Source organism: Podarcis raffonei, chromosome 8, assembly GCF_027172205.1.
Source record: "Podarcis raffonei isolate rPodRaf1 chromosome 8, rPodRaf1.pri, whole genome shotgun sequence".
NCBI lineage: Eukaryota > Metazoa > Chordata > Lepidosauria > Squamata > Lacertidae > Podarcis > Podarcis raffonei.
The window spans coordinates 3,680,618-3,698,004 of record NC_070609.1 but is presented as its reverse complement, the minus strand read 5'-3'; the positions used below and the strand labels follow the sequence as shown (position 1 = coordinate 3,698,004).

At 49.4% G+C, this 17,387-nt stretch overlaps 1 protein-coding gene across 3 annotated transcripts; it reads left to right on the top strand.

The window, feature by feature from the left end:
• The first annotated feature begins 515 nt into the window (after positions 1-515).
• On the top strand, positions 516-15,494 carry PPM1N (protein phosphatase, Mg2+/Mn2+ dependent 1N (putative)). Of its 3 annotated transcripts, XM_053397693.1 has the most exons (5): positions 516-3,082; positions 9,349-9,466; positions 11,929-12,043; positions 13,539-13,602; positions 15,034-15,159. In XM_053397693.1, exons 1-5 carry the CDS (start codon positions 2,156-2,158, stop codon positions 15,061-15,063), a joined length of 1,254 nt encoding a protein of 417 aa, XP_053253668.1. In that variant the 5' UTR covers positions 516-2,155; the 3' UTR covers positions 15,064-15,159. The 3 variants fall into 3 exon arrangements, 2 of the variants coding, with proteins under 2 accessions (XP_053253668.1, XP_053253666.1); XR_008331676.1 differs by lacking the exon at positions 11,929-12,043 and having other exon boundaries at positions 15,034-15,085; XM_053397691.1 differs by lacking the exon at positions 13,539-13,602 and having other exon boundaries at positions 15,034-15,494.
• Positions 15,495-17,387: the final 1,893 nt, after the last annotated feature.

Sequence of the window (17,387 nt, the reverse complement as noted above, 5' to 3'; positions counted from 1 at the left end):
TGGAGTACTGTGTCCAGTTCTGGGCACCACAGTTCAAGAAGGACACTGACAAACTGGAACGTGTCCAGAGGAGGGCAACCAAAATGGTCAAAGGCCTGGAAACGATGCCTTATGAGGAACGGCTAAGGGAGCTGAGCATGTTTAGCCTGGAGAAGAGGAGGTTAAGGGGTGATATGATAGCCATGTTCAAATATATAAAAGGATGTCACATAGAGGAGGGAGAAAGGTTGTTTTCTGCTGCTCCAGAGAAGCGGACACGGAGCAATGGATCCAAACTACAAGAAAGAAGATTCCACCTAAACATTCGGAAGAACTTCCTGACAGTAAGAGCTGTTTGACAGTGGAATTTGCTGCCAAGGAGTGTGGTGGAGTCTCCTACTTTGGAGGTCTTTAAGCAGAGGCTTGACAACCATATGTCAGGAGTGCTCTGATGGTGTTTCCTGCTTGGCAGGGGGTTGGACTCGATGGCCCTTGTGGTCTCTTCCAACTCTATGATTCTATGATTCTATGAATGAAGACTACGGTTCTGAAGAGGTGAGGTTCCTGCAGCCCAGCTGGCCTATGAGTCGTTCTGGAACATGCAGAGCTGCCCGGATAAGGGTGGTTGCTAAAGATTTTGTTTTTCATTTTATAATGTATATGAAAGAGAGGGAAGAGAGGGTGAAAATTAAACAGGTGAAAATTAGAAACCGAAAAGCAAAGCTGTAAAATAGGTGCATAGAATATGTACGGGTTAAAACAGGGGTCAACAAACTCCTATGCCCCACAAATAACCCAGAGATGCATTTTGAATAAAAACACACATTCTACTCATGTGAAAACACACTGATTCCCGGACCGTCCGTGGGCCGGATTGAGAAGGCAGTTGGGCTGGATCCAGCCCCTGGGCCTTAGTTTGCCTACAGATGGGTTAAAATAACAAAGTCCAAGTAAGGGAATATCAGCCTTATCTAATTATCAGGTATCAGTCCAGATTTGTAAGATTTGGGACTGTTTCCCATCGACTCGCAAAGACTATCTGAGCTGCCAATATCATACAGAAGAATGGTTCTTTTGACAATATGTCTACATTGGTGTCATCGAAAACATTCGGTAACATTCATCTTGGGCAAAGTTTTCTTATTATTTCCGTCAAAATGAAATCCCAAAACGTCTTGTACCGGTTTATGTTCCCCAATTCAATTCACCAATTTACAATTAGGTGATGCAGAAGGAAACATATTTGGGCCATTTGCAAAGGAGTGCAATACCAGGATAAAGGTTGCGACCTTCTGGGTTCTGTTTCGTAACCGGCCCTAAGAGGCGCCTGGCTTTAAAAACAGAAATCTCCAGCTGTCTGCTACCAAAGGCACCATCTGGCGGCCAGAGTGGGGGGCAGGTGAATCCCGAGTGGGAGTCCCTGCAAAGGCCGCCTCTGACACAGGCGAGGATTAGGGGTCTTTAAACCCCATATTTAGCGCTGGATGAAGAGATTACGAGCCGCTGGGCTAATGCCGAAGCCGAGAGCCAATTGGGAACGGCTTTCCCGGAGGGTGGGGACAGATGGGTGCAGGGCGGGGGGGGGGGGAAGCTGCGGGAGTGACCCAGAGACGATGCTGGAAGCGGCCGGGAGCAGAGCAGGAACATTAGGGGTGAACAGCTGGTGCTATTTTCGGAAGAGGGGGTGATGTGTGGACCGTCTAAAGAGGAAGGACTTTAGCGAAGACCACCTGGGCTGCCACGGTGGTCCCATGGGCAAACCACCATCAGCAACTGAGGCTTCAATGCTGTAGCGACTCTCCTCGGCTAACGTGCAGCACCCATCGCACAACGGGCGTCAAAAGCTCAGGGACCGCCAGACGCCAAATTGTGCAGCCTTCCAGAAGAGGGTAGGAGCTGCGAGCCACCGGCGACCGAGAGCGGGTGGTCGCCAGTGACAAGAGAGATCCCTAGTGCGTCTTTCAAGATGTCGGTCTGAGTCGTCCCTCAAAGAGAGCACTCAAAACCTAGTTGGGACTTGTGGTTGCCTCTGCAAGGAGCAGATGTTGGACTAGATGGGCCCTTGGCCTGACCCAAAAGGCTCTCCCGTTCTTCTGCTCTTCAAGGACAGCAGCAACACAGGATCCCCAGGGGAGGCCACAGCCCCCTTGACATTTCGGGGAACACGTTGCACTTTATGGCCAAGCTCCTGAGCATGGCCACCTTCGTGAGGCTCCTGGTGGTCGAAGCCGAGAGAAGGGTCTCGCTGTTCTTCAAAGCGGAGGAGGCCCAGGAAGTCCCCAGTTTTTTCTTGGACAAACCCCAGACGGAGAAACTCCTGGAGGAAGGAGAGGTGGGCGGCTTGAGGTACGGCCTGGGCTCCATGCAAGGCTGGCGGGCGCACATGGAAGACGCCCACACCGCTCAGCCCCAGCTGCCTGGAGCCCTGGCCGGCTGGGCCTTCTTTGCCGTGTACGACGGGCACGCCGGCAGCACGGTGGCTCAGTTCTGCGCCAGGCACTTGCTCGGGCACGTGCTGGAGGCCGAGGCCCTGTCCGGCCAGGAGGAGGACCCCACAGCCGTCAAGGAGGCCGTGCGTGAGGCCTTCCTGGCCATCGACAGGCGCATGCAGGACCTGTCGCGGGCCGAGGCCTGGGAGCATGCCGGCACCACTGCAGTGGCCGTGCTGGTGTCGCCCCGGCACCTGTACTTCATCAACCTGGGCGACTCGAGGGCCCTCCTCTGCCGCTCGGCCGCTGTCACCTTCTACACCGACGACCACAAGCCCACCAAGCCGAGGGAGCGGCGGCGCATCGAGAACGCCGGCGGCACAGTGGTGCTGCAGAGGGTCAACGGGTCACTGGCCGTCTCCCGGGCCCTGGGCGACTTCGGCTACAAGGCGGTGTCTTGGCGTGGCCCCACCGAGCAGCCGGTGTCCCCTGAGCCCGAGGTGTACCAGCTGGAGCGCTGCCCTGACGAAGACGAGTTCCTGGTGCTGGCCTGCGACGGGGTTTGGGACACCTTTGACAACGCGGGGCTGTGCGCCTTCGTGCGCTCGCGACTCTGCCTCACCGGCAGCCCGCGGGACGTCTGCGAGTGCGTGCTGGACTCCTGCCTCTACAAGGTGAGGGGGGAGGATAGAGGCAGGGGGTTCTTACTTAGAATAATAGAATTGTAGAGTTGGAAGGGGCACCCAAGGATCATCTAGTCCAATTGCATCTAGAACCCATTGCAATACAGGAATTTCAGCTGAAGCATCCATGACAGATGCCCGTCCAACCTCTGCTTCAAAACCTTCCCAGGGGCTTTCAGTATCGTGGAAACTGCGGCCAACTAGATTTCTAGAAGGGACGCAGGTGGCGCTGTGGGTTAAACCACAGAGCCTAGAGCTTGCCGATCAGAAGGTTGGCGGTTCGAATCCCCGCGACAGGGTGAGCTCCCGTTGCTCAGTCCCTGCTCCTGCCAACCTAGCAGTTCGAAAGCACGTCGAAGTGCAAGTAGATAAATAGGTACCGCTCCAGCGGGAAGGTAAGCGGTGTTTCCGTGTGCTGCTCTGGTTTGCCAGAAGCGACTCAGTCCTGCTGGCCACATGACCCGGAAGCTGTACGCCGGCTCCCTCGGCCAATAAAGCGAGATGAGCGCCTCAACCCCAGAGTCGGTCACGACTGGACCTAATGGTCAGGGGTCCCTTTACCTTTACCTTTAGATTTCTAGATGTCTCAGATTATTGAGATTGAGGCCTATAGGAAGGAAGTTGAGCAGTTGGGGGAGTGGTGCAGGAAAAACAACTTACTCCTTAACTTAAAGAAAACAAAAGAGATTATTGTGGACTTTAGGGAATGTAAATTGAATATTCAGCCACTCATTACTGAGGGGAAGTATGTGGAACAGGTCTCAGTGTTTCAATTTCTGGGAATGGAGTTGAGGGATGACCTAACTTGGGGAGAAAACTGCAAAGACCTGATGAAGAGAGCACAGCAGAGGTTATATTTTCTGAGAATCCTCCAGAAAAATAATCTCTCAAAGGACCTGTTGATGGCATTTTACCATTGTACTGTGGAGAGTGTATTAACTTATGGTCTCTGTGTGTGGTTTGGGAGCTGCATGGTCAGGGGAAAAACAATGCTGTCCAGGGTTGTAAAGACTGTGGAGAGAATAATTGGGTGCCCTCTTCCCAACTCGGATCAAATCTATGCTGTCAGGTGCCATAAGAAAGCTGCAGAGATAGCGCAGGATAGCGCGCACCCCGGAAATGATCTCTTTCAGCTTCTGCCTTCTGGAAGAAGGTACAGGGTTATAAAGACTAGGACTAGCTTCCTGAGAAACAGTTTCTATCCAAATGCGATTTTGGTTTTAAACGCAGTGTAAGGTAGTCTCTATGGGAGTATATTGTATTTAATTATGGGGTATCAGAGTTTTTAGGGGCTAACCAGGCTGGGATAGCAGGCTTGTTATTTTGAATGTCTCATGTAGATTTTTTTCAACTTCATTGTTCTGTATGGAACAATGGCAATAAAGATTATCGTATCGTATTGATTCCTGCATTGAAGGGGGTTGGACTAGTTAGCCCTCGGGGTCCTTTCCAGCAATATAATTCTTTGATTCTAATGACAGCGTTGGAAGGGACACCCAGTGCCCATCTAGACCAACCCGCCCCCATTATTATTGATGCCTTTGCACAACACAGAATAAATAAAAGGCATCACACGGTTAAAATGCTTTTTAAAACCAGACAAGCGTTTGCTCCCCTGAAAAAATGTAACTTATCATCCCTTACAAATGCTTCTGCGGTGGTGATAACGCCAGGGCTGCAGGTTCGATCCCTGTATGGGACAACTAAATATTCCTGCATTTCAGGGGGTTGGACTAGATGATGTTCAGGGCTCCCTTCCCACTCTACATTTCTGTGATTCTATGAGTCCTTAAAATTGCCACTCTAAAGTCAAAACAGGCCCCTTTCTCAGAGGTGTATGGAGACCTGTCCCTTAATAAAAAGTTGGATATCCAATCGACTTCCCAGCTGGGAGATGTAAATCATTGAACAAGGCTGCTCCTAAGTTTTCGTAGCTTGAGCAAACCAGTAAGTAAGGTAAATCATAAGGCATGCTTCCTCCGAATGTGAGGACTCTGGAATCCGGAAATAGCATCCTTCGGCTAGGGCAAGTTGCATAGAAAGGAACCGCAGAACTTGCAAAGGCTTTTCCCCATCCCCCGGCAAGAATGCAGGGATCACAGCTAATGCAACCCTGACGGCCTTCCAACCTCTGCTTAAAAAGCTCCAACGATGGAGATCCCTCTGCCTTCTGAGGGAATCCGTTCCACTGTCAAACAGCTCTTGCAGCCCAAAGGTTCATCCCAAAATAGCGACAGGAGGTGCGTCTTTTTAGAACCCACCTTATTTTGATGATGGCAAGGTGTTCTAAATTCTGTTTAATAATGTGATTTGATCTCATAACCCACCCTGGGACCTGAGGGGGAAGGGCGAGTAACTGCAGAAATGTGGTGTTGTTGTTGTTGTTTAGTCGTCTAGTCGTGTCCGCCTCTTCGTGACCCCCTGGACCAGAGCATGCCAGGCACTCCTGTCTTCCACTGCCTCCCGCAGTTTGGTCAAACTCATGTTCGCAGCTTCGAGAACACTGTCCCACCATCTCGTCCTCTGTCGTCCCCTTCTCCTTGTGCCCTTCATCTTTCCCAACATCAGGGTCTTTTCCAGGGAGTCTTCTCATGAGGTGGCCAAAGTCTTGGAGCCTCAGCTTCAGAATCTGTCCTTCCAGTGAGCACTCAGGGCTGATTTCCTTCAGAATGGATGTGTTTGATCTTCTTGCAGTCCATGGGACTCTCAAGAGTCTCCCCCAGCACCAGAATTCAAAAGCATCCATTCTTTGGCGATCAGCCTTCTTTATGGTCCAGCTCTCACTCCATCACTACTGGAAAAACCATGGCTTTAGCTATACGGACCTTTGTTGGCAAGGTGATGTCTCTGCTTTTTAAGATGCTGTCTAGGTTTGCCATCGCCTTTCTCCCAAGGAGCAGGTGTCTTTTAATTTCGTGGCTGCTGTCACCATCTGCAGTGATCATGGAGCCCAAGAAAGTAAAATCTCTCACTGCCTCCATTTCATAGAATTACAGAGTTGCAAGGGAACCCCAGGGGCCATCCAGTCCAACCCCCTGCAATGCAGGAATCGCAGCTCCTTGAAAGGAAAAGAAAAACTACTCCCCTTCCCCAGAATGAAAATTAAAGCATTAAGCAGGCTTAATAATTATATTAATTATATTATATTTTATATTATATTTTTCTTATATATTCTATTCTATTATATATTATAATTAATTATAATAATAACTTATATTATATTATATTATATTATATTATATTATATTATATTAATAATAATAATAATAATTTATTATTTATACCCCACCCATCTGGCTGAGTTTCCTCTGTAAGCTGGACGTTAAACCAACCAACCCAAGTTTAGAGGAACCTGAGATTTTCCTGGCTTAACTGGATCTGTGGGACTTTCCTCATTCAGTTTTAAGATTTTTGCTGCCTGTGGGAACCTTTTCCTTCTCCTGCTGGGCATTTATCTCCATTCCTGGGCCCAGCCAAGTAATTAACACACATCAGCCTCCTCCCCCAAGGGCTTAAGGAAGTAGCTGCCAATTGAGGGCACTGGAGGTCCAGGATTAGCGAGGCAGGACAGTGGAGCATCAAGAAGTCATTTAGGAGGAGCAGGAAAGGTGAGTTCCAGAAGAGTTCATTAAAGAGCTGCGGTCCGAGGAGCATCTTGAAGGTGGTTCAAGCAGCAGGTGAGGGAGGCAGGTGTCCCTCTGGACTTCATTGGGCTCCAGGGAATTGCCCCATCCCTGCTCTAAAGAAAGCGGAAAAGATGCAGCTATAGAATCACAGAATTGTAGTGTTAGGAGGGCCCTCCAAAGGTCATCCAGTCCAACCCCCTGCAATGCAGGAGTCACAGTTCGCTCTGAAGTTGCAGAATCTCCTTTACTAAACACTGGGGTCCTGTTACATAATAAGAGCCCTCCTGGACTGGAAGCGGCCAACGAGACCACATAACACTGGTCTTGAAAGACCTACACTGGCTCCCAGGACATTTCCGAGCACAATTCAAAGTGTTGGTGCTGACCTTTAAAGCCCTAAATGGCCTCAAAGGCCCAGTATACCTGAAGGAGCATCTCCACCCCCATCATTCTGTCCAGACACGGAGGTCCAGCACCGAGGGCCTTCTGGCGGTTCCCTCATTGCGAGAAGCCAAGTTACAGGGAACCAGGCAGAGGGTCTTCTCAGTGGTGGCGCCCGCCCTGTGGAACGCCCTCCCACCAGATGTCAAAGAGAACAACAACTACCAGACTTTTAGAAGACATCTCAAGGCAGCCCTGTTCAGGGAAGCTTTTAATCAATTAATCTTTATTACGGTCCGGAGACCCAACAAATCGTTACAAAGCAATGCACAACTCAGACAGCCTACTTCCAGGTTAAACAAGAATTTTGTTCAGAATAATAGGGATCATTGGTTCTTGCAACCACCGAAATTTTTTTTGCCACTGCTATGTTCTAGCGTTTGTCCGGTCTTCCAATAGGAACCTGACATAGTGAGCCTCTGATTTTCCCAGGAAAGGTACCAGCAAAGGTAATTTTATCAGTTCAGCCCTGGTTTGCTCGTATTTCGCACAGTGCAGCAAAATATGTTTTATAGAAGCTTTTAATGTTTAATAGACTGTTGTATTTTTATATTCTGTTGGAAGCCACCCAGAGTAGCTCGGGAAACCCGTCCAGATGGGTGGGGTATAAATAATAAATTATTATTATTATTATTATTATTATTATTATTATTATTATTATTACTGGATCAGGCCAATGGCCCACCTAGTCTAGTATCCTGTTCTCACAGCCGCCTTGTGGGGTGTCTAAACGTAGGACGTGGGCACAGTAGCTCTTGCCTCCTTGGGGTTCCCAGAAACTGGCGTACTGGGTGGGAGTAAAACACAGCCATCATGACTAGTGGTCAATGGTCGCCAGCCCCCTTCTCCATTAATTTGTCTAATCCCCTTTGAAAGCCATCCAAGTTGATGGCCATCGCTACGTCTAGGGGGAGGGAGTTCCACGGTTTAACGACGTGCGATGAAGTCCTCTCTTTTGTCTCCCAACCTTCAGCTTCATGGGTGTCCATCCATATATTAAGTATATAGGGATGGTGAGAGTGTTGGACTAGGACCTGGGAGAAACCAGGGTTCAAATCCCCACTCAGCCATAAGGCCTGTTGGGTGTGACTTTGGGGGCCAGTCAATGCCTCTCTGCCTAACCTACCTCGCAGGGTTGTTGTGGAGATTAAACACGGAGGCAGAGGTATGGCACCTTGAGCTCCTTGAAGAGAAAGGTGGGATATTATTATTATTATTATTAATTTATACCCCGCCCATCTGGCTGGTTTTCCCCAGCCACTCTGAGCAGCTCCCAACAGAGCACTAAAATACAATAACCTATTAAACATTAAAAGCTTCCCTAAACAGGGCTGCCTTCAGTTGTCTTCTAAATGTTTGGTAGTTATTTTTCTCTTTGACATCTGGTGGGAGGGTGTTCCACAGGGCGGGCGCCAACACCAAGAAGGCCCTCTGCCTGGTTCCCTGTAACTTGGCTTCTCGCAGCAAGGGAACCGCCAGAAGGCCCTCGGCGCTGGACCTCAGCGTCCGGGCAGAACGATGGGGGTGGAGACGCTCCTTCAGGTATACTGGACCAAGGCGTTTAAGGCTTTCAAGGTCAGCACCAACACTGATGCTATTAAAAATGCTGCACATTCTCACTTTCTTTGCACCATGCATAATTTCCCACACCTCTAACATGCTGTCTGCACCCCCAAAATACTTGCCCTTTTTCTCTGCTAAAAACCCCCAGATATTGCAACTTTTCCTCCTATAAGGAGTCAAAGCATTGCCTGTAAACAGACTGGGCTGGCTCTGTCTCGTGCATCTGGGAGGAAGGAAAGGGATCTGGCCCTTGAGATGTTTGTCCAGGGAGAATAAGGTCCTCCAGGTTGAAGGAGATGGTTGTCCCCCTTGCAAAACAATTGCTTTGCTAAGCAGGCGGGGGGGACACAATCCTCAGATGACTCTACGCCATAGCTGTCAAGCGCCCCTTATTTGGCGGGACAGTCCCTTATCCCAGCGCCACGTCCCGCTGCTGTCCCTTATTGATGAGGCTTCGTTTGGCTGCTGGCTGGGCTATCTGCCTTTGGCTCAGAGGGGCTCAGAAGTTGAACATACCCGTGCTTGGAAAATCCCTTATTTTGGCTGCTGATCCCTTATTTTCGAGGCTGCTGGTCCTTTATTTTCAAATCTGTAAGTTGACAAGTATGCTTTATGCTCTCCCTGCAGGGCAGCCGTGACAACATGACCTGCATCGTGGTCTGCTTCCCAGCTGCCCCGGCCGTCTCCCAGGAGGCCTTGCAGAAGGAACAGGAGCTGGACGCTTCTCTGGAGAAGAGAGTGGCAGGTGTGTACGCCGTTTGCGCTGTGACGGAGCGAAGCCTGGGAAGCCTCGTTGGCCGCTGGCAAAAGGGAGGAGTTGGATTTTGAGAACGGGGAGGAAAAATAACAGAGGGCAAAGTAGTGCTGTGAGGTTTTTTGGGGGGGGTCAGTTTGGATGATGCCCTGAGCCCCTTCCAGTTCTTGGGTACCCAAGTGAGGGTTAGAATCTAACAGAGGATTCTGTGGGTGAGCTACTCAGACAGGTTTCTTTGCACAACAATGAGCTAAAGCATGGCTAGGCAAACTAAGGTTCGGGGGCTGGATCTGGCCCAATCGCCTTCTAAATCCGGCCCACGGACGGTCTGGGAATCAGCGTGTTTTTACATGAGTAGAATATGTCCTTTTATTTAAAATGCATCTCTGGCTTATTTGTGGGGCCTGCCTGGTGTTTTTACATCAGCAGAATGTGTGCTTTTATTTATAATGCATCTCTGGGTTATTTGTGGGGCATAGGAATTCGTTCATTCCCCCCCCCCCAAAAAAAAATAGTCTGGCCCCCACGCGGTCTGAGGGACGGTGGACTGGCCCATGGCTGAAAAAGGTTGCTGGCCCCTGACATAGTCCATCACAGGGGTCAGCAAACTTTTCCACCAATCGCCTTCTATTTGGCTCGCAGACAGTCCAGGAATCAGCGTGTTTTTACATGAGTAGAATGTGTCCTTTTATTTAAAATGCATCTCTGGGTTATTTGTGGGGCATAGGAATTCGTTCATTTCCCTCCCCCCCCCCAAATAGTCTGGCCCCCCACAAGGTCTGAGGGACAGTGGACCGGCCCCCTGCTGAAAAAGTTTGTTGACCCCTGAGCTAAAGCGTCCTCCTCCGCATCCCAAAAGGATAAGCTAGGTTGCAAGAGTTGCAAGGCCCTCCAGAATAACGGGTGGGACTGTCCTTCAGCTCCCTCACCTATCTGAACAATAGCCAGTGCTTTGAGGTGTGAGCTGAGCTGGAAGGAGGCTGGAAGCTGGAGACAAAGAGACCTGCTTGCTCTGTGCTGGATCCCAAGAATAATGGAGACAAAGAGACCTGTAGGGCTGCGAACACCATGAGCCCTCCAGACTAGGCTCAGGTTGTGCATATGGATAAATGAAACCATATATACGAAAGACACCACAGTTTCAGCTGTCCTTTCTGCCAAGGTGAAATATACTCGGAGTCAAGAGTGGATTTCATGCTCTTTATTCAGCTCATAGTGGAAGGAGGAATGGAAGTTCCCCCAGAATGTCCGCTTTATATACATTATTTACACAATGGGCTCCATGTGATTGGCTAATTCCAGGATTCTCCTGTAGGCCAATCAGGTTGCAGATTCACTTCCACCTGGAGCTGGATTGGGTGGCTCCTGTGGACCAATCAGACTGCTGCATTCTGAATCCTATTGTTCTAGGACCAATCAGACTGCTGCATTCTGATTTCTATTGTTCTAGGACCAATCAAACAGCTGTGTTCTGGATCCTATTGTTCTAGGACCAATCAGACTGCTGCATTCTGAATCCTATTGTTCTAGGGCCAATCAGACTGCTGCCTTTTGGATCCCATTCAACTCAGTACATAACATAAGGACACCGTTTTGGAGGACTACATGCAGTGCTATAGATCTGAGGAGCCGAGCTTGGAGCTTAGGCAAGAAAGAGTCTTGCAAAGTTACACAGGTCTTGCAAAGGTGCAGCTCAGGTTCTGCAAGGCTTGTGCCAAACAGCAGGTGGGGAAGCTGAGCTCTTTTGCATAGGGCTCTGTTTTGATCATTCGAACTCTCGTCCAGTGCCTGTTCTGCAGACTCAAATAAAGATTATTATTATTATTATTATTATTATTATTATTATTATTATTTATACCCCACTCTTCCCGGTTCAGGGCGGCTAACAACAAATTTAAAACACTTAATTGATGAAACAAAAAACATGAATAACTTGAATAACAATAAATTCAGAATTCAAAAATCAATTTAGGGGGGAAATCCATTCAATGAACATTAGATGATCACCAGGGCTGGCTGGCTAAGTTAATCCTATTTGGGCCAGCGAGGAGACCACGGGAGAATTAGCCATGGGATCCCAGAGCGGGTAATCTTCATAAAAAGGGGAGAAGGAAGGAAGGAAGGGGAATAAAAGATCAAGCTAAGTTCAAATTGAAAACCAGGTGGAATAGTTCTGTCTTATAGGCCCTGTGGAAGGAGTTTAAATCCTGCAGGGCCCTGGTCTCATGGGACAGAGCATTCCACCAGGTCGGAGCCACCACTGAGAAGGCCCTGGCCCTGGTGAAGGATAGTCTGACTTCCTTAGGGCCTGGGACCTCTAAACTATGATTATTGATGGACCCATTTGTGTCTGGGTGGGGATCTAGAAGCCACTCGTGGGGCAATTATCCGCCAGCGCCATCGAGGTAACCAGCCCCTCCACTTCTCTCACCCCACCCCAAATCTCACCCCAGAACTTTACGATGAATTACTGGAACAGGAAGGGGGTCCCAACCTCGTCTCCGTCTTCCAACGTCTGGCTACAGAGGCGAACCCTAACCTTCCCCCTGGGGGAGGCCTGGCTAGCAAGTAAGTATGATGATCTGCCTCCGCATTCCCTGGGAATCACGCACCCCCACCCCGCTCTCATATCTGCAGGGGGGGTCTGTTTCTTCTAAAACACACAATGGTGCGCTCCAGCAAGAAGGATTGTCAGCTTTCAAAACCTAAAGGATTCCGGGGCCTGGGCGGGGCTTCTGGGCCAGTGGGTGGAGCCTAGTGTGGACCTGTGGGTGGAGTTTGGGGCAGGGTCCAGGTGATGATGATGATGATGATTTATTGAATTTATATACAGTGGTACCTTGGGTTACATACGCGTCAGGTTACATACGCTTCAGGTTACAGACTCTGCTAACCCAGAAAAGGTACCTCGGGTTAAGAACTTTGCTTCAGGATGAGAACAGAAATCGTGCTCCGGCGGCGCAGCAGCAGTGGGAGGCCCCATTAGCTAAAGTGGTGCTTCAGGTTAAGAACAGTTTCAGGTTAAGAACGGACCTCTGGAACGAATTAAGTACTTAACCCGAGGTACCACTGTACCGCCCTATATCCGGAAAGTTCACAGAGAAGATCAACATAAAAACCAATATATATATATAAAACCAAAATAAAAGCAAGAACCCAATAACCAGCTCCAGCTGGTACACAGGATGAGGCCCTCCCTGCCCGCAGACTGTCTCGCCAGAGTGGTGCATGCTCTGGTTATCTCCCGCTTGGACTACTGCAATGCGCTCTACGTGGGGCTACCTTTGAAGGTGACCAGGAAACTACAACTAATCCAGAATGCGGCAGCTAGACTGGTGACTGGGAGCGGCCACCAAGACCACATAACACCGGTTCTGAAAGACCTTCATTGGCTCCCAGGACGTTTCCGAGCACAATTCAAAGTGTTGGTGCTGACCTTTAAGGCCCTAAACAGCCTCGGTCCAGTATACCTGAAGGAGCGTCTCCACCCCCATCGTTCTGCCCGGACCCTGAGGTCCAGCTCCGAGGGCCTTCTGGCAGTTTCCTCCCTGCGAAAAGCCAAGTTGCAGTGAACCAGGCAGAGGGCCTTCTTGGTGGTGACGCCCGCCCTGTGGAGCGCCCTTCCTTCAGATGTCAAGGAAATAAATAACTACCTGACATTTAGAAGACATCTGAAGGCAGCCCTGTTCAGGGAGGTTTTTAATGACTGATGTTTTATTGTATTTATAATCTTTGTTGGAAGCACCCCAGAGTGGCTGGGGAAACCCAGCCAGATGGGTAGGGTACAAATAAATTATATTATTATTATTACACCCCCCCCCCAAAAAGAACCACATTTTAAAAGGGCATAGACTACATCTGAATTGTCAAGAAAGGCCATTTATAGGCTTAGCCTAAATTGAAAAAAGTAGGTGCCCCCTAATCCCAGACCTGTGGCCGTGTTTGCTCGGTGGTTGTATGAAAAGCACTCTGTTTATGCTCAGAAGCTTTCCTTTCTGCGAAGAAAGGAGGGCCAAGCTGCTTGGGGTACCAGAAGCTAGTGACCGCCTTGTTCCTCTCGCAGGAGAGCTGTGATCATGGAGGCTTATCAGCGGGCGAAGCAGAGTCGCGAGGAGCAAGAAATGCCGGTAAGAACCCCCGGATCTTATTGAACTGTCTGTAGGAGTTGGAAGGGAGTCCAGAGGGTCATGGAGGGCAACCCCTTTGTTCTCCTCGTGGCACCGCCACACCAGACAACTGGGCTCTGAAGCCTGGGAAATTCGGGGCAGGTAAAAGATCATCATGTAGCAGCGTTGAACTATGGAACTCCCTGCCACTTGAGGCAGTGATGGCCACGGACTTGGATGGCTTTAAAAGAGGATGGGGCAAATCCATGGAGGAGGAGAGGCTCTTGGTGGCTCCTAGCCAGGATGGCTCTGCTCTCTGTTCCCATAACCTGGGGAGAAAACAGCAAACACCTGATGAAGAGAGCACAGCAGAGGTTATATTTTCTGAGACTCCTCCGGAAAAACAATCTCTCAAAGGACCTGTTGATGGCATTTTACCATTGTACTGTGGAGAGTGGGTTAACTTATGGTCTGTGTGTGTGTGGTTTGGGAGCTGCACGGTCAGGGAAAAAACAATGCTGTCCCGGGTTGTAAAGACTGCGGAGAGAATAATTGGCTGCACTCTTCCCACTCGGATCAAATCTATGCTGTCAGGTGCCATAAGAAAGCTGCAGAGATAGCGCAGGATAGTGCGCACCCCGGAAATGATCTCTTTCAGCTTCTGCCTTCTGGAAGAAGGTCCAGGGTTATAAAGACTAGGACTAGCCGCCTGAGAAACAGTTTCTACCCACATGCGATTTTGGTTTTAAACGCAGTGTAAGGAGTCTCTATGGGAGTATATTGTATTTTTAAAATGGGGTATCAGAGTTTTTAGGGGGCTAACCAGGTTGGGATAGCTGGGTTTGTTGTTGGTTTTTGAATGTCTTGTGTAGATTTTTCAGTTTCGTTGTTCTGTATGGGACAATGACAATAAAGATTATCGTATTGTATCATATAGTGAGAGGCAGCAATGCTTCTGAACCCCAGTTGCTGGAAGCCCTGGGGAGGGGGGGAGTTTGCTCTTGGGGTCAGATCCTGCTTGTTGGTTTCCTGCAGATATCTGGTTGGCCATTGTAAGAACAGGCTGCTGGGACCATTGGCCTGATCCAGCGGCTGCTCTTCTGATATTCTTCTGCTCTGTGCCTTCCTGCCTCCTGGTTATCGATTCTACAAGCTCACAGCAGTTTCAGAACAGCCTAACCACCTGCTAAGCTGCCCCAAATAAACTTTTGGGAACTTGTGAAAAGTGTGGCGGAGGCTGCTTTTCAGCTGGACTGACTGGTTCATTTGATTCGACTTTATTTAAATATTTAATTTATATATTGCTCAACGCCACCGATTCCCAAGTTTCCAGAAAATACGATCGATTGAAACGAACTTTGGCTGCTCGCATTCCGACACAATTTCCCACACTGTTTCTGCTCATGCTGCTCCAACCAAGTTCCTATTTCTCCCTGCCCTTCTTCGTTTCAGGCCCCCAGTGCGAATGCTGCCTCGGATTGAACGCTCTGCTGTGCAGGTTGGACCACGGATGCCAAGACATCATTTTTGCGAAAGAAAGCAGGCTGGGGAAGCAAATCTGACCAGGATTTCTGGGCAAACTTAGGAAGCTGGATGGCAATGGATGGGGTGGGGCGAGTCGGATTGGGGCCACAACAGCCCCCTTTCCCCACCGCCCCCAGGGTGGAAAACACCATCTGGACTGAGCAGAACAGCTGTCACTCAAGGCAAAGGCAGTCCATGTTAGAACAGATCATGTGTTTTGTTTCTTGCCTGGACATAATTTGTGCTTCTTTTTTGAATTTGCATTTTATTTATTTGTTAACATTCTTATATTACATCGGTAAACGTTGTCATATTACGTTACAGGACTTACTATAATTTCCAACATGTATACAAAAATTATATACAAATTTTATATACCTAGAAAGAAAATGAAACAAAAAAGGAAGAACAAAGAGAAAAAACAAAAACAAAATTTCCCCCCAAAATCATATACATTCCAACACTCTAGACTTCCTGTCTATACCGTTGTATATTCCTTTTTTACATGAATGTACTCTTACTATTGTATATTTATTTACATTTTATCTAATACATTCCTATATCAATATGTGCTCTTAGTCTTATTTCTCAACTCAGTCTCACTCCAAAGTCAATCAATGCTAGCATAGTGAACCTTTACTGCATATTTTGAACATATATCTTATATCTATCCCACTTTTCCATGAATTTTTGTTAACTGCTGTCAGGGAACTGCCATCGGAAGAACAGGAGGTGAAAGGGCTCACAGAGGTTGGGAGAGACTTATCAGCTGAGGAGGGAACCAGCAGGGGGAGAGAAGGAGCTCCAAGGGAAAGTGAGGCGGAGGGATGGCTCAGAGACACTTCCAGCGAAAACAGTGGGGAGGTTTCAGGACCTCCTATAGGGACACCCACCCCTCGCCGGAAACTGTCGCGCCGAGAGTCCAGAAGGCGCGTTTCCGTTAAGGAGCTTTTATGCTGGAAGAAGTTCCGTAAACGCCCACTGTCGGATTCTACGAGCGACTGATGGAGCCATGCTTAAGGAGCTCCGTTACAGACAGAGGTTTGTGGACTGAGCCAAACTCTGAGGGACTAGGAATTTCACGCACAAGCAGCTCATCATCCCATCACAGCAATCCGACAGTCCCTGAAGGCAGCTTGTGCAGAGAGGCATCAGGAGCAACCCAGCCGGAACCGGAGAAGCGGGAGGAGCTGGAGCGGGTCCAAGCCTGGAAGAAAGGTACCGGGTGTTGGAGGTCCAGCTAGCGCTGCAAACGGCGAGGCTCGAGGAGAGGAGGGCGCAGGATGCAGAAAAGGCAAAAGGCTCCCCACTGGCAAGAAAGATGCCAGGATTGGTGCAGAAGTTTGGGGGGGATCCCAGGAACTATCAAGCCTTTAGGACAGAGATGCAGTATGCTCTCAATCTGCAGTTTGACGACTTTCCCGACGAGGAATCGCGAGTGGCGTTTGTGGTTGGCCATCTCGAAGGGGGGGCGAGAGACTGGGTTAGACCCCTGATGGCAGGGAATAATGACGTCCTGAAGGACACGAGGAAGTTTTTTCGCGCCATGGACCTGATGTTTTCCAGCGACATTGAGCAGGGAGTGGTGCGCAGACAGTTGATGGCTTGTAAACAGGGGAGCCGATCTGTCCGTGAGTACTGGACTGAGTTTACCATGTTGATACATAAATTGGGGTGGGATCTATCGGCGGAACCCATTCAAATGCTTTTCGAAGAGGGGCTTTCTTCGGCGGTGAAAGACGAACTTTCCCGGGCGCCCAGGGCGGAGTCTATGGACCAGCTGACCAAATCAGCGCTGACCATTGGAGCGCGCCAGGAGGCGAGAGCCTTGGAGAAGCGGGAAGGGAAAGGGGAGCGTTGGAGGGATTTCCGCATTCCAGAGATTCTGGAGCCAACTTTCCCGCCAGGAGAGCCGATGGAAATTGGAACAGTGCGCGCGCGCGCAGTTTCAAATCCCAGTGAAGGGCGGAAGAAGGAGGGGAAGAGCGCCAAGAAATGTTATCTCTGCCAGCAGCCAGGTCACTTTGCCAGAGTCTGCCCGCAAAGAAAGGAATGGCAAGGGATGGCGGGAGCTGTTGGGGAAAAGGAGGAGGAAGTCCAGGAGCAAGTAAAAGCCAACGCCTGGCTGACACCGTCAGGGCACAGCAGCCAGGCCAAGGAGCAGTAAAAGTGCCCACGCCGGAACCTCCAAGACCAGCCCTAGTGATAGAGGTGTTGCTAGAGCTGCCAAACGGACACCCACTAAAGATAAAGGCGCTATTGGACTCAGGCAGCTCCTGTAA

Bases quoted from the DNA above. Each gene is read 5' to 3' on its own strand.
- PPM1N (XM_053397691.1), top strand. From the start codon at position 2,156: ATGGCCAAGCTCCTGAGCATGGCCACCTTCGTGAGGCTCCTGGTGGTC. The intron at 3,083-9,348 runs GTGAGGGGGGAG...CTCTCCCTGCAG, and splicing joins TGGACTCCTGCCTCTACAAG to GGCAGCCGTGACAACATGAC. The intron at 12,044-15,033 runs GTAAGTATGATG...TCTTCGTTTCAG, and splicing joins GGGGGAGGCCTGGCTAGCAA to GCCCCCAGTGCGAATGCTGC.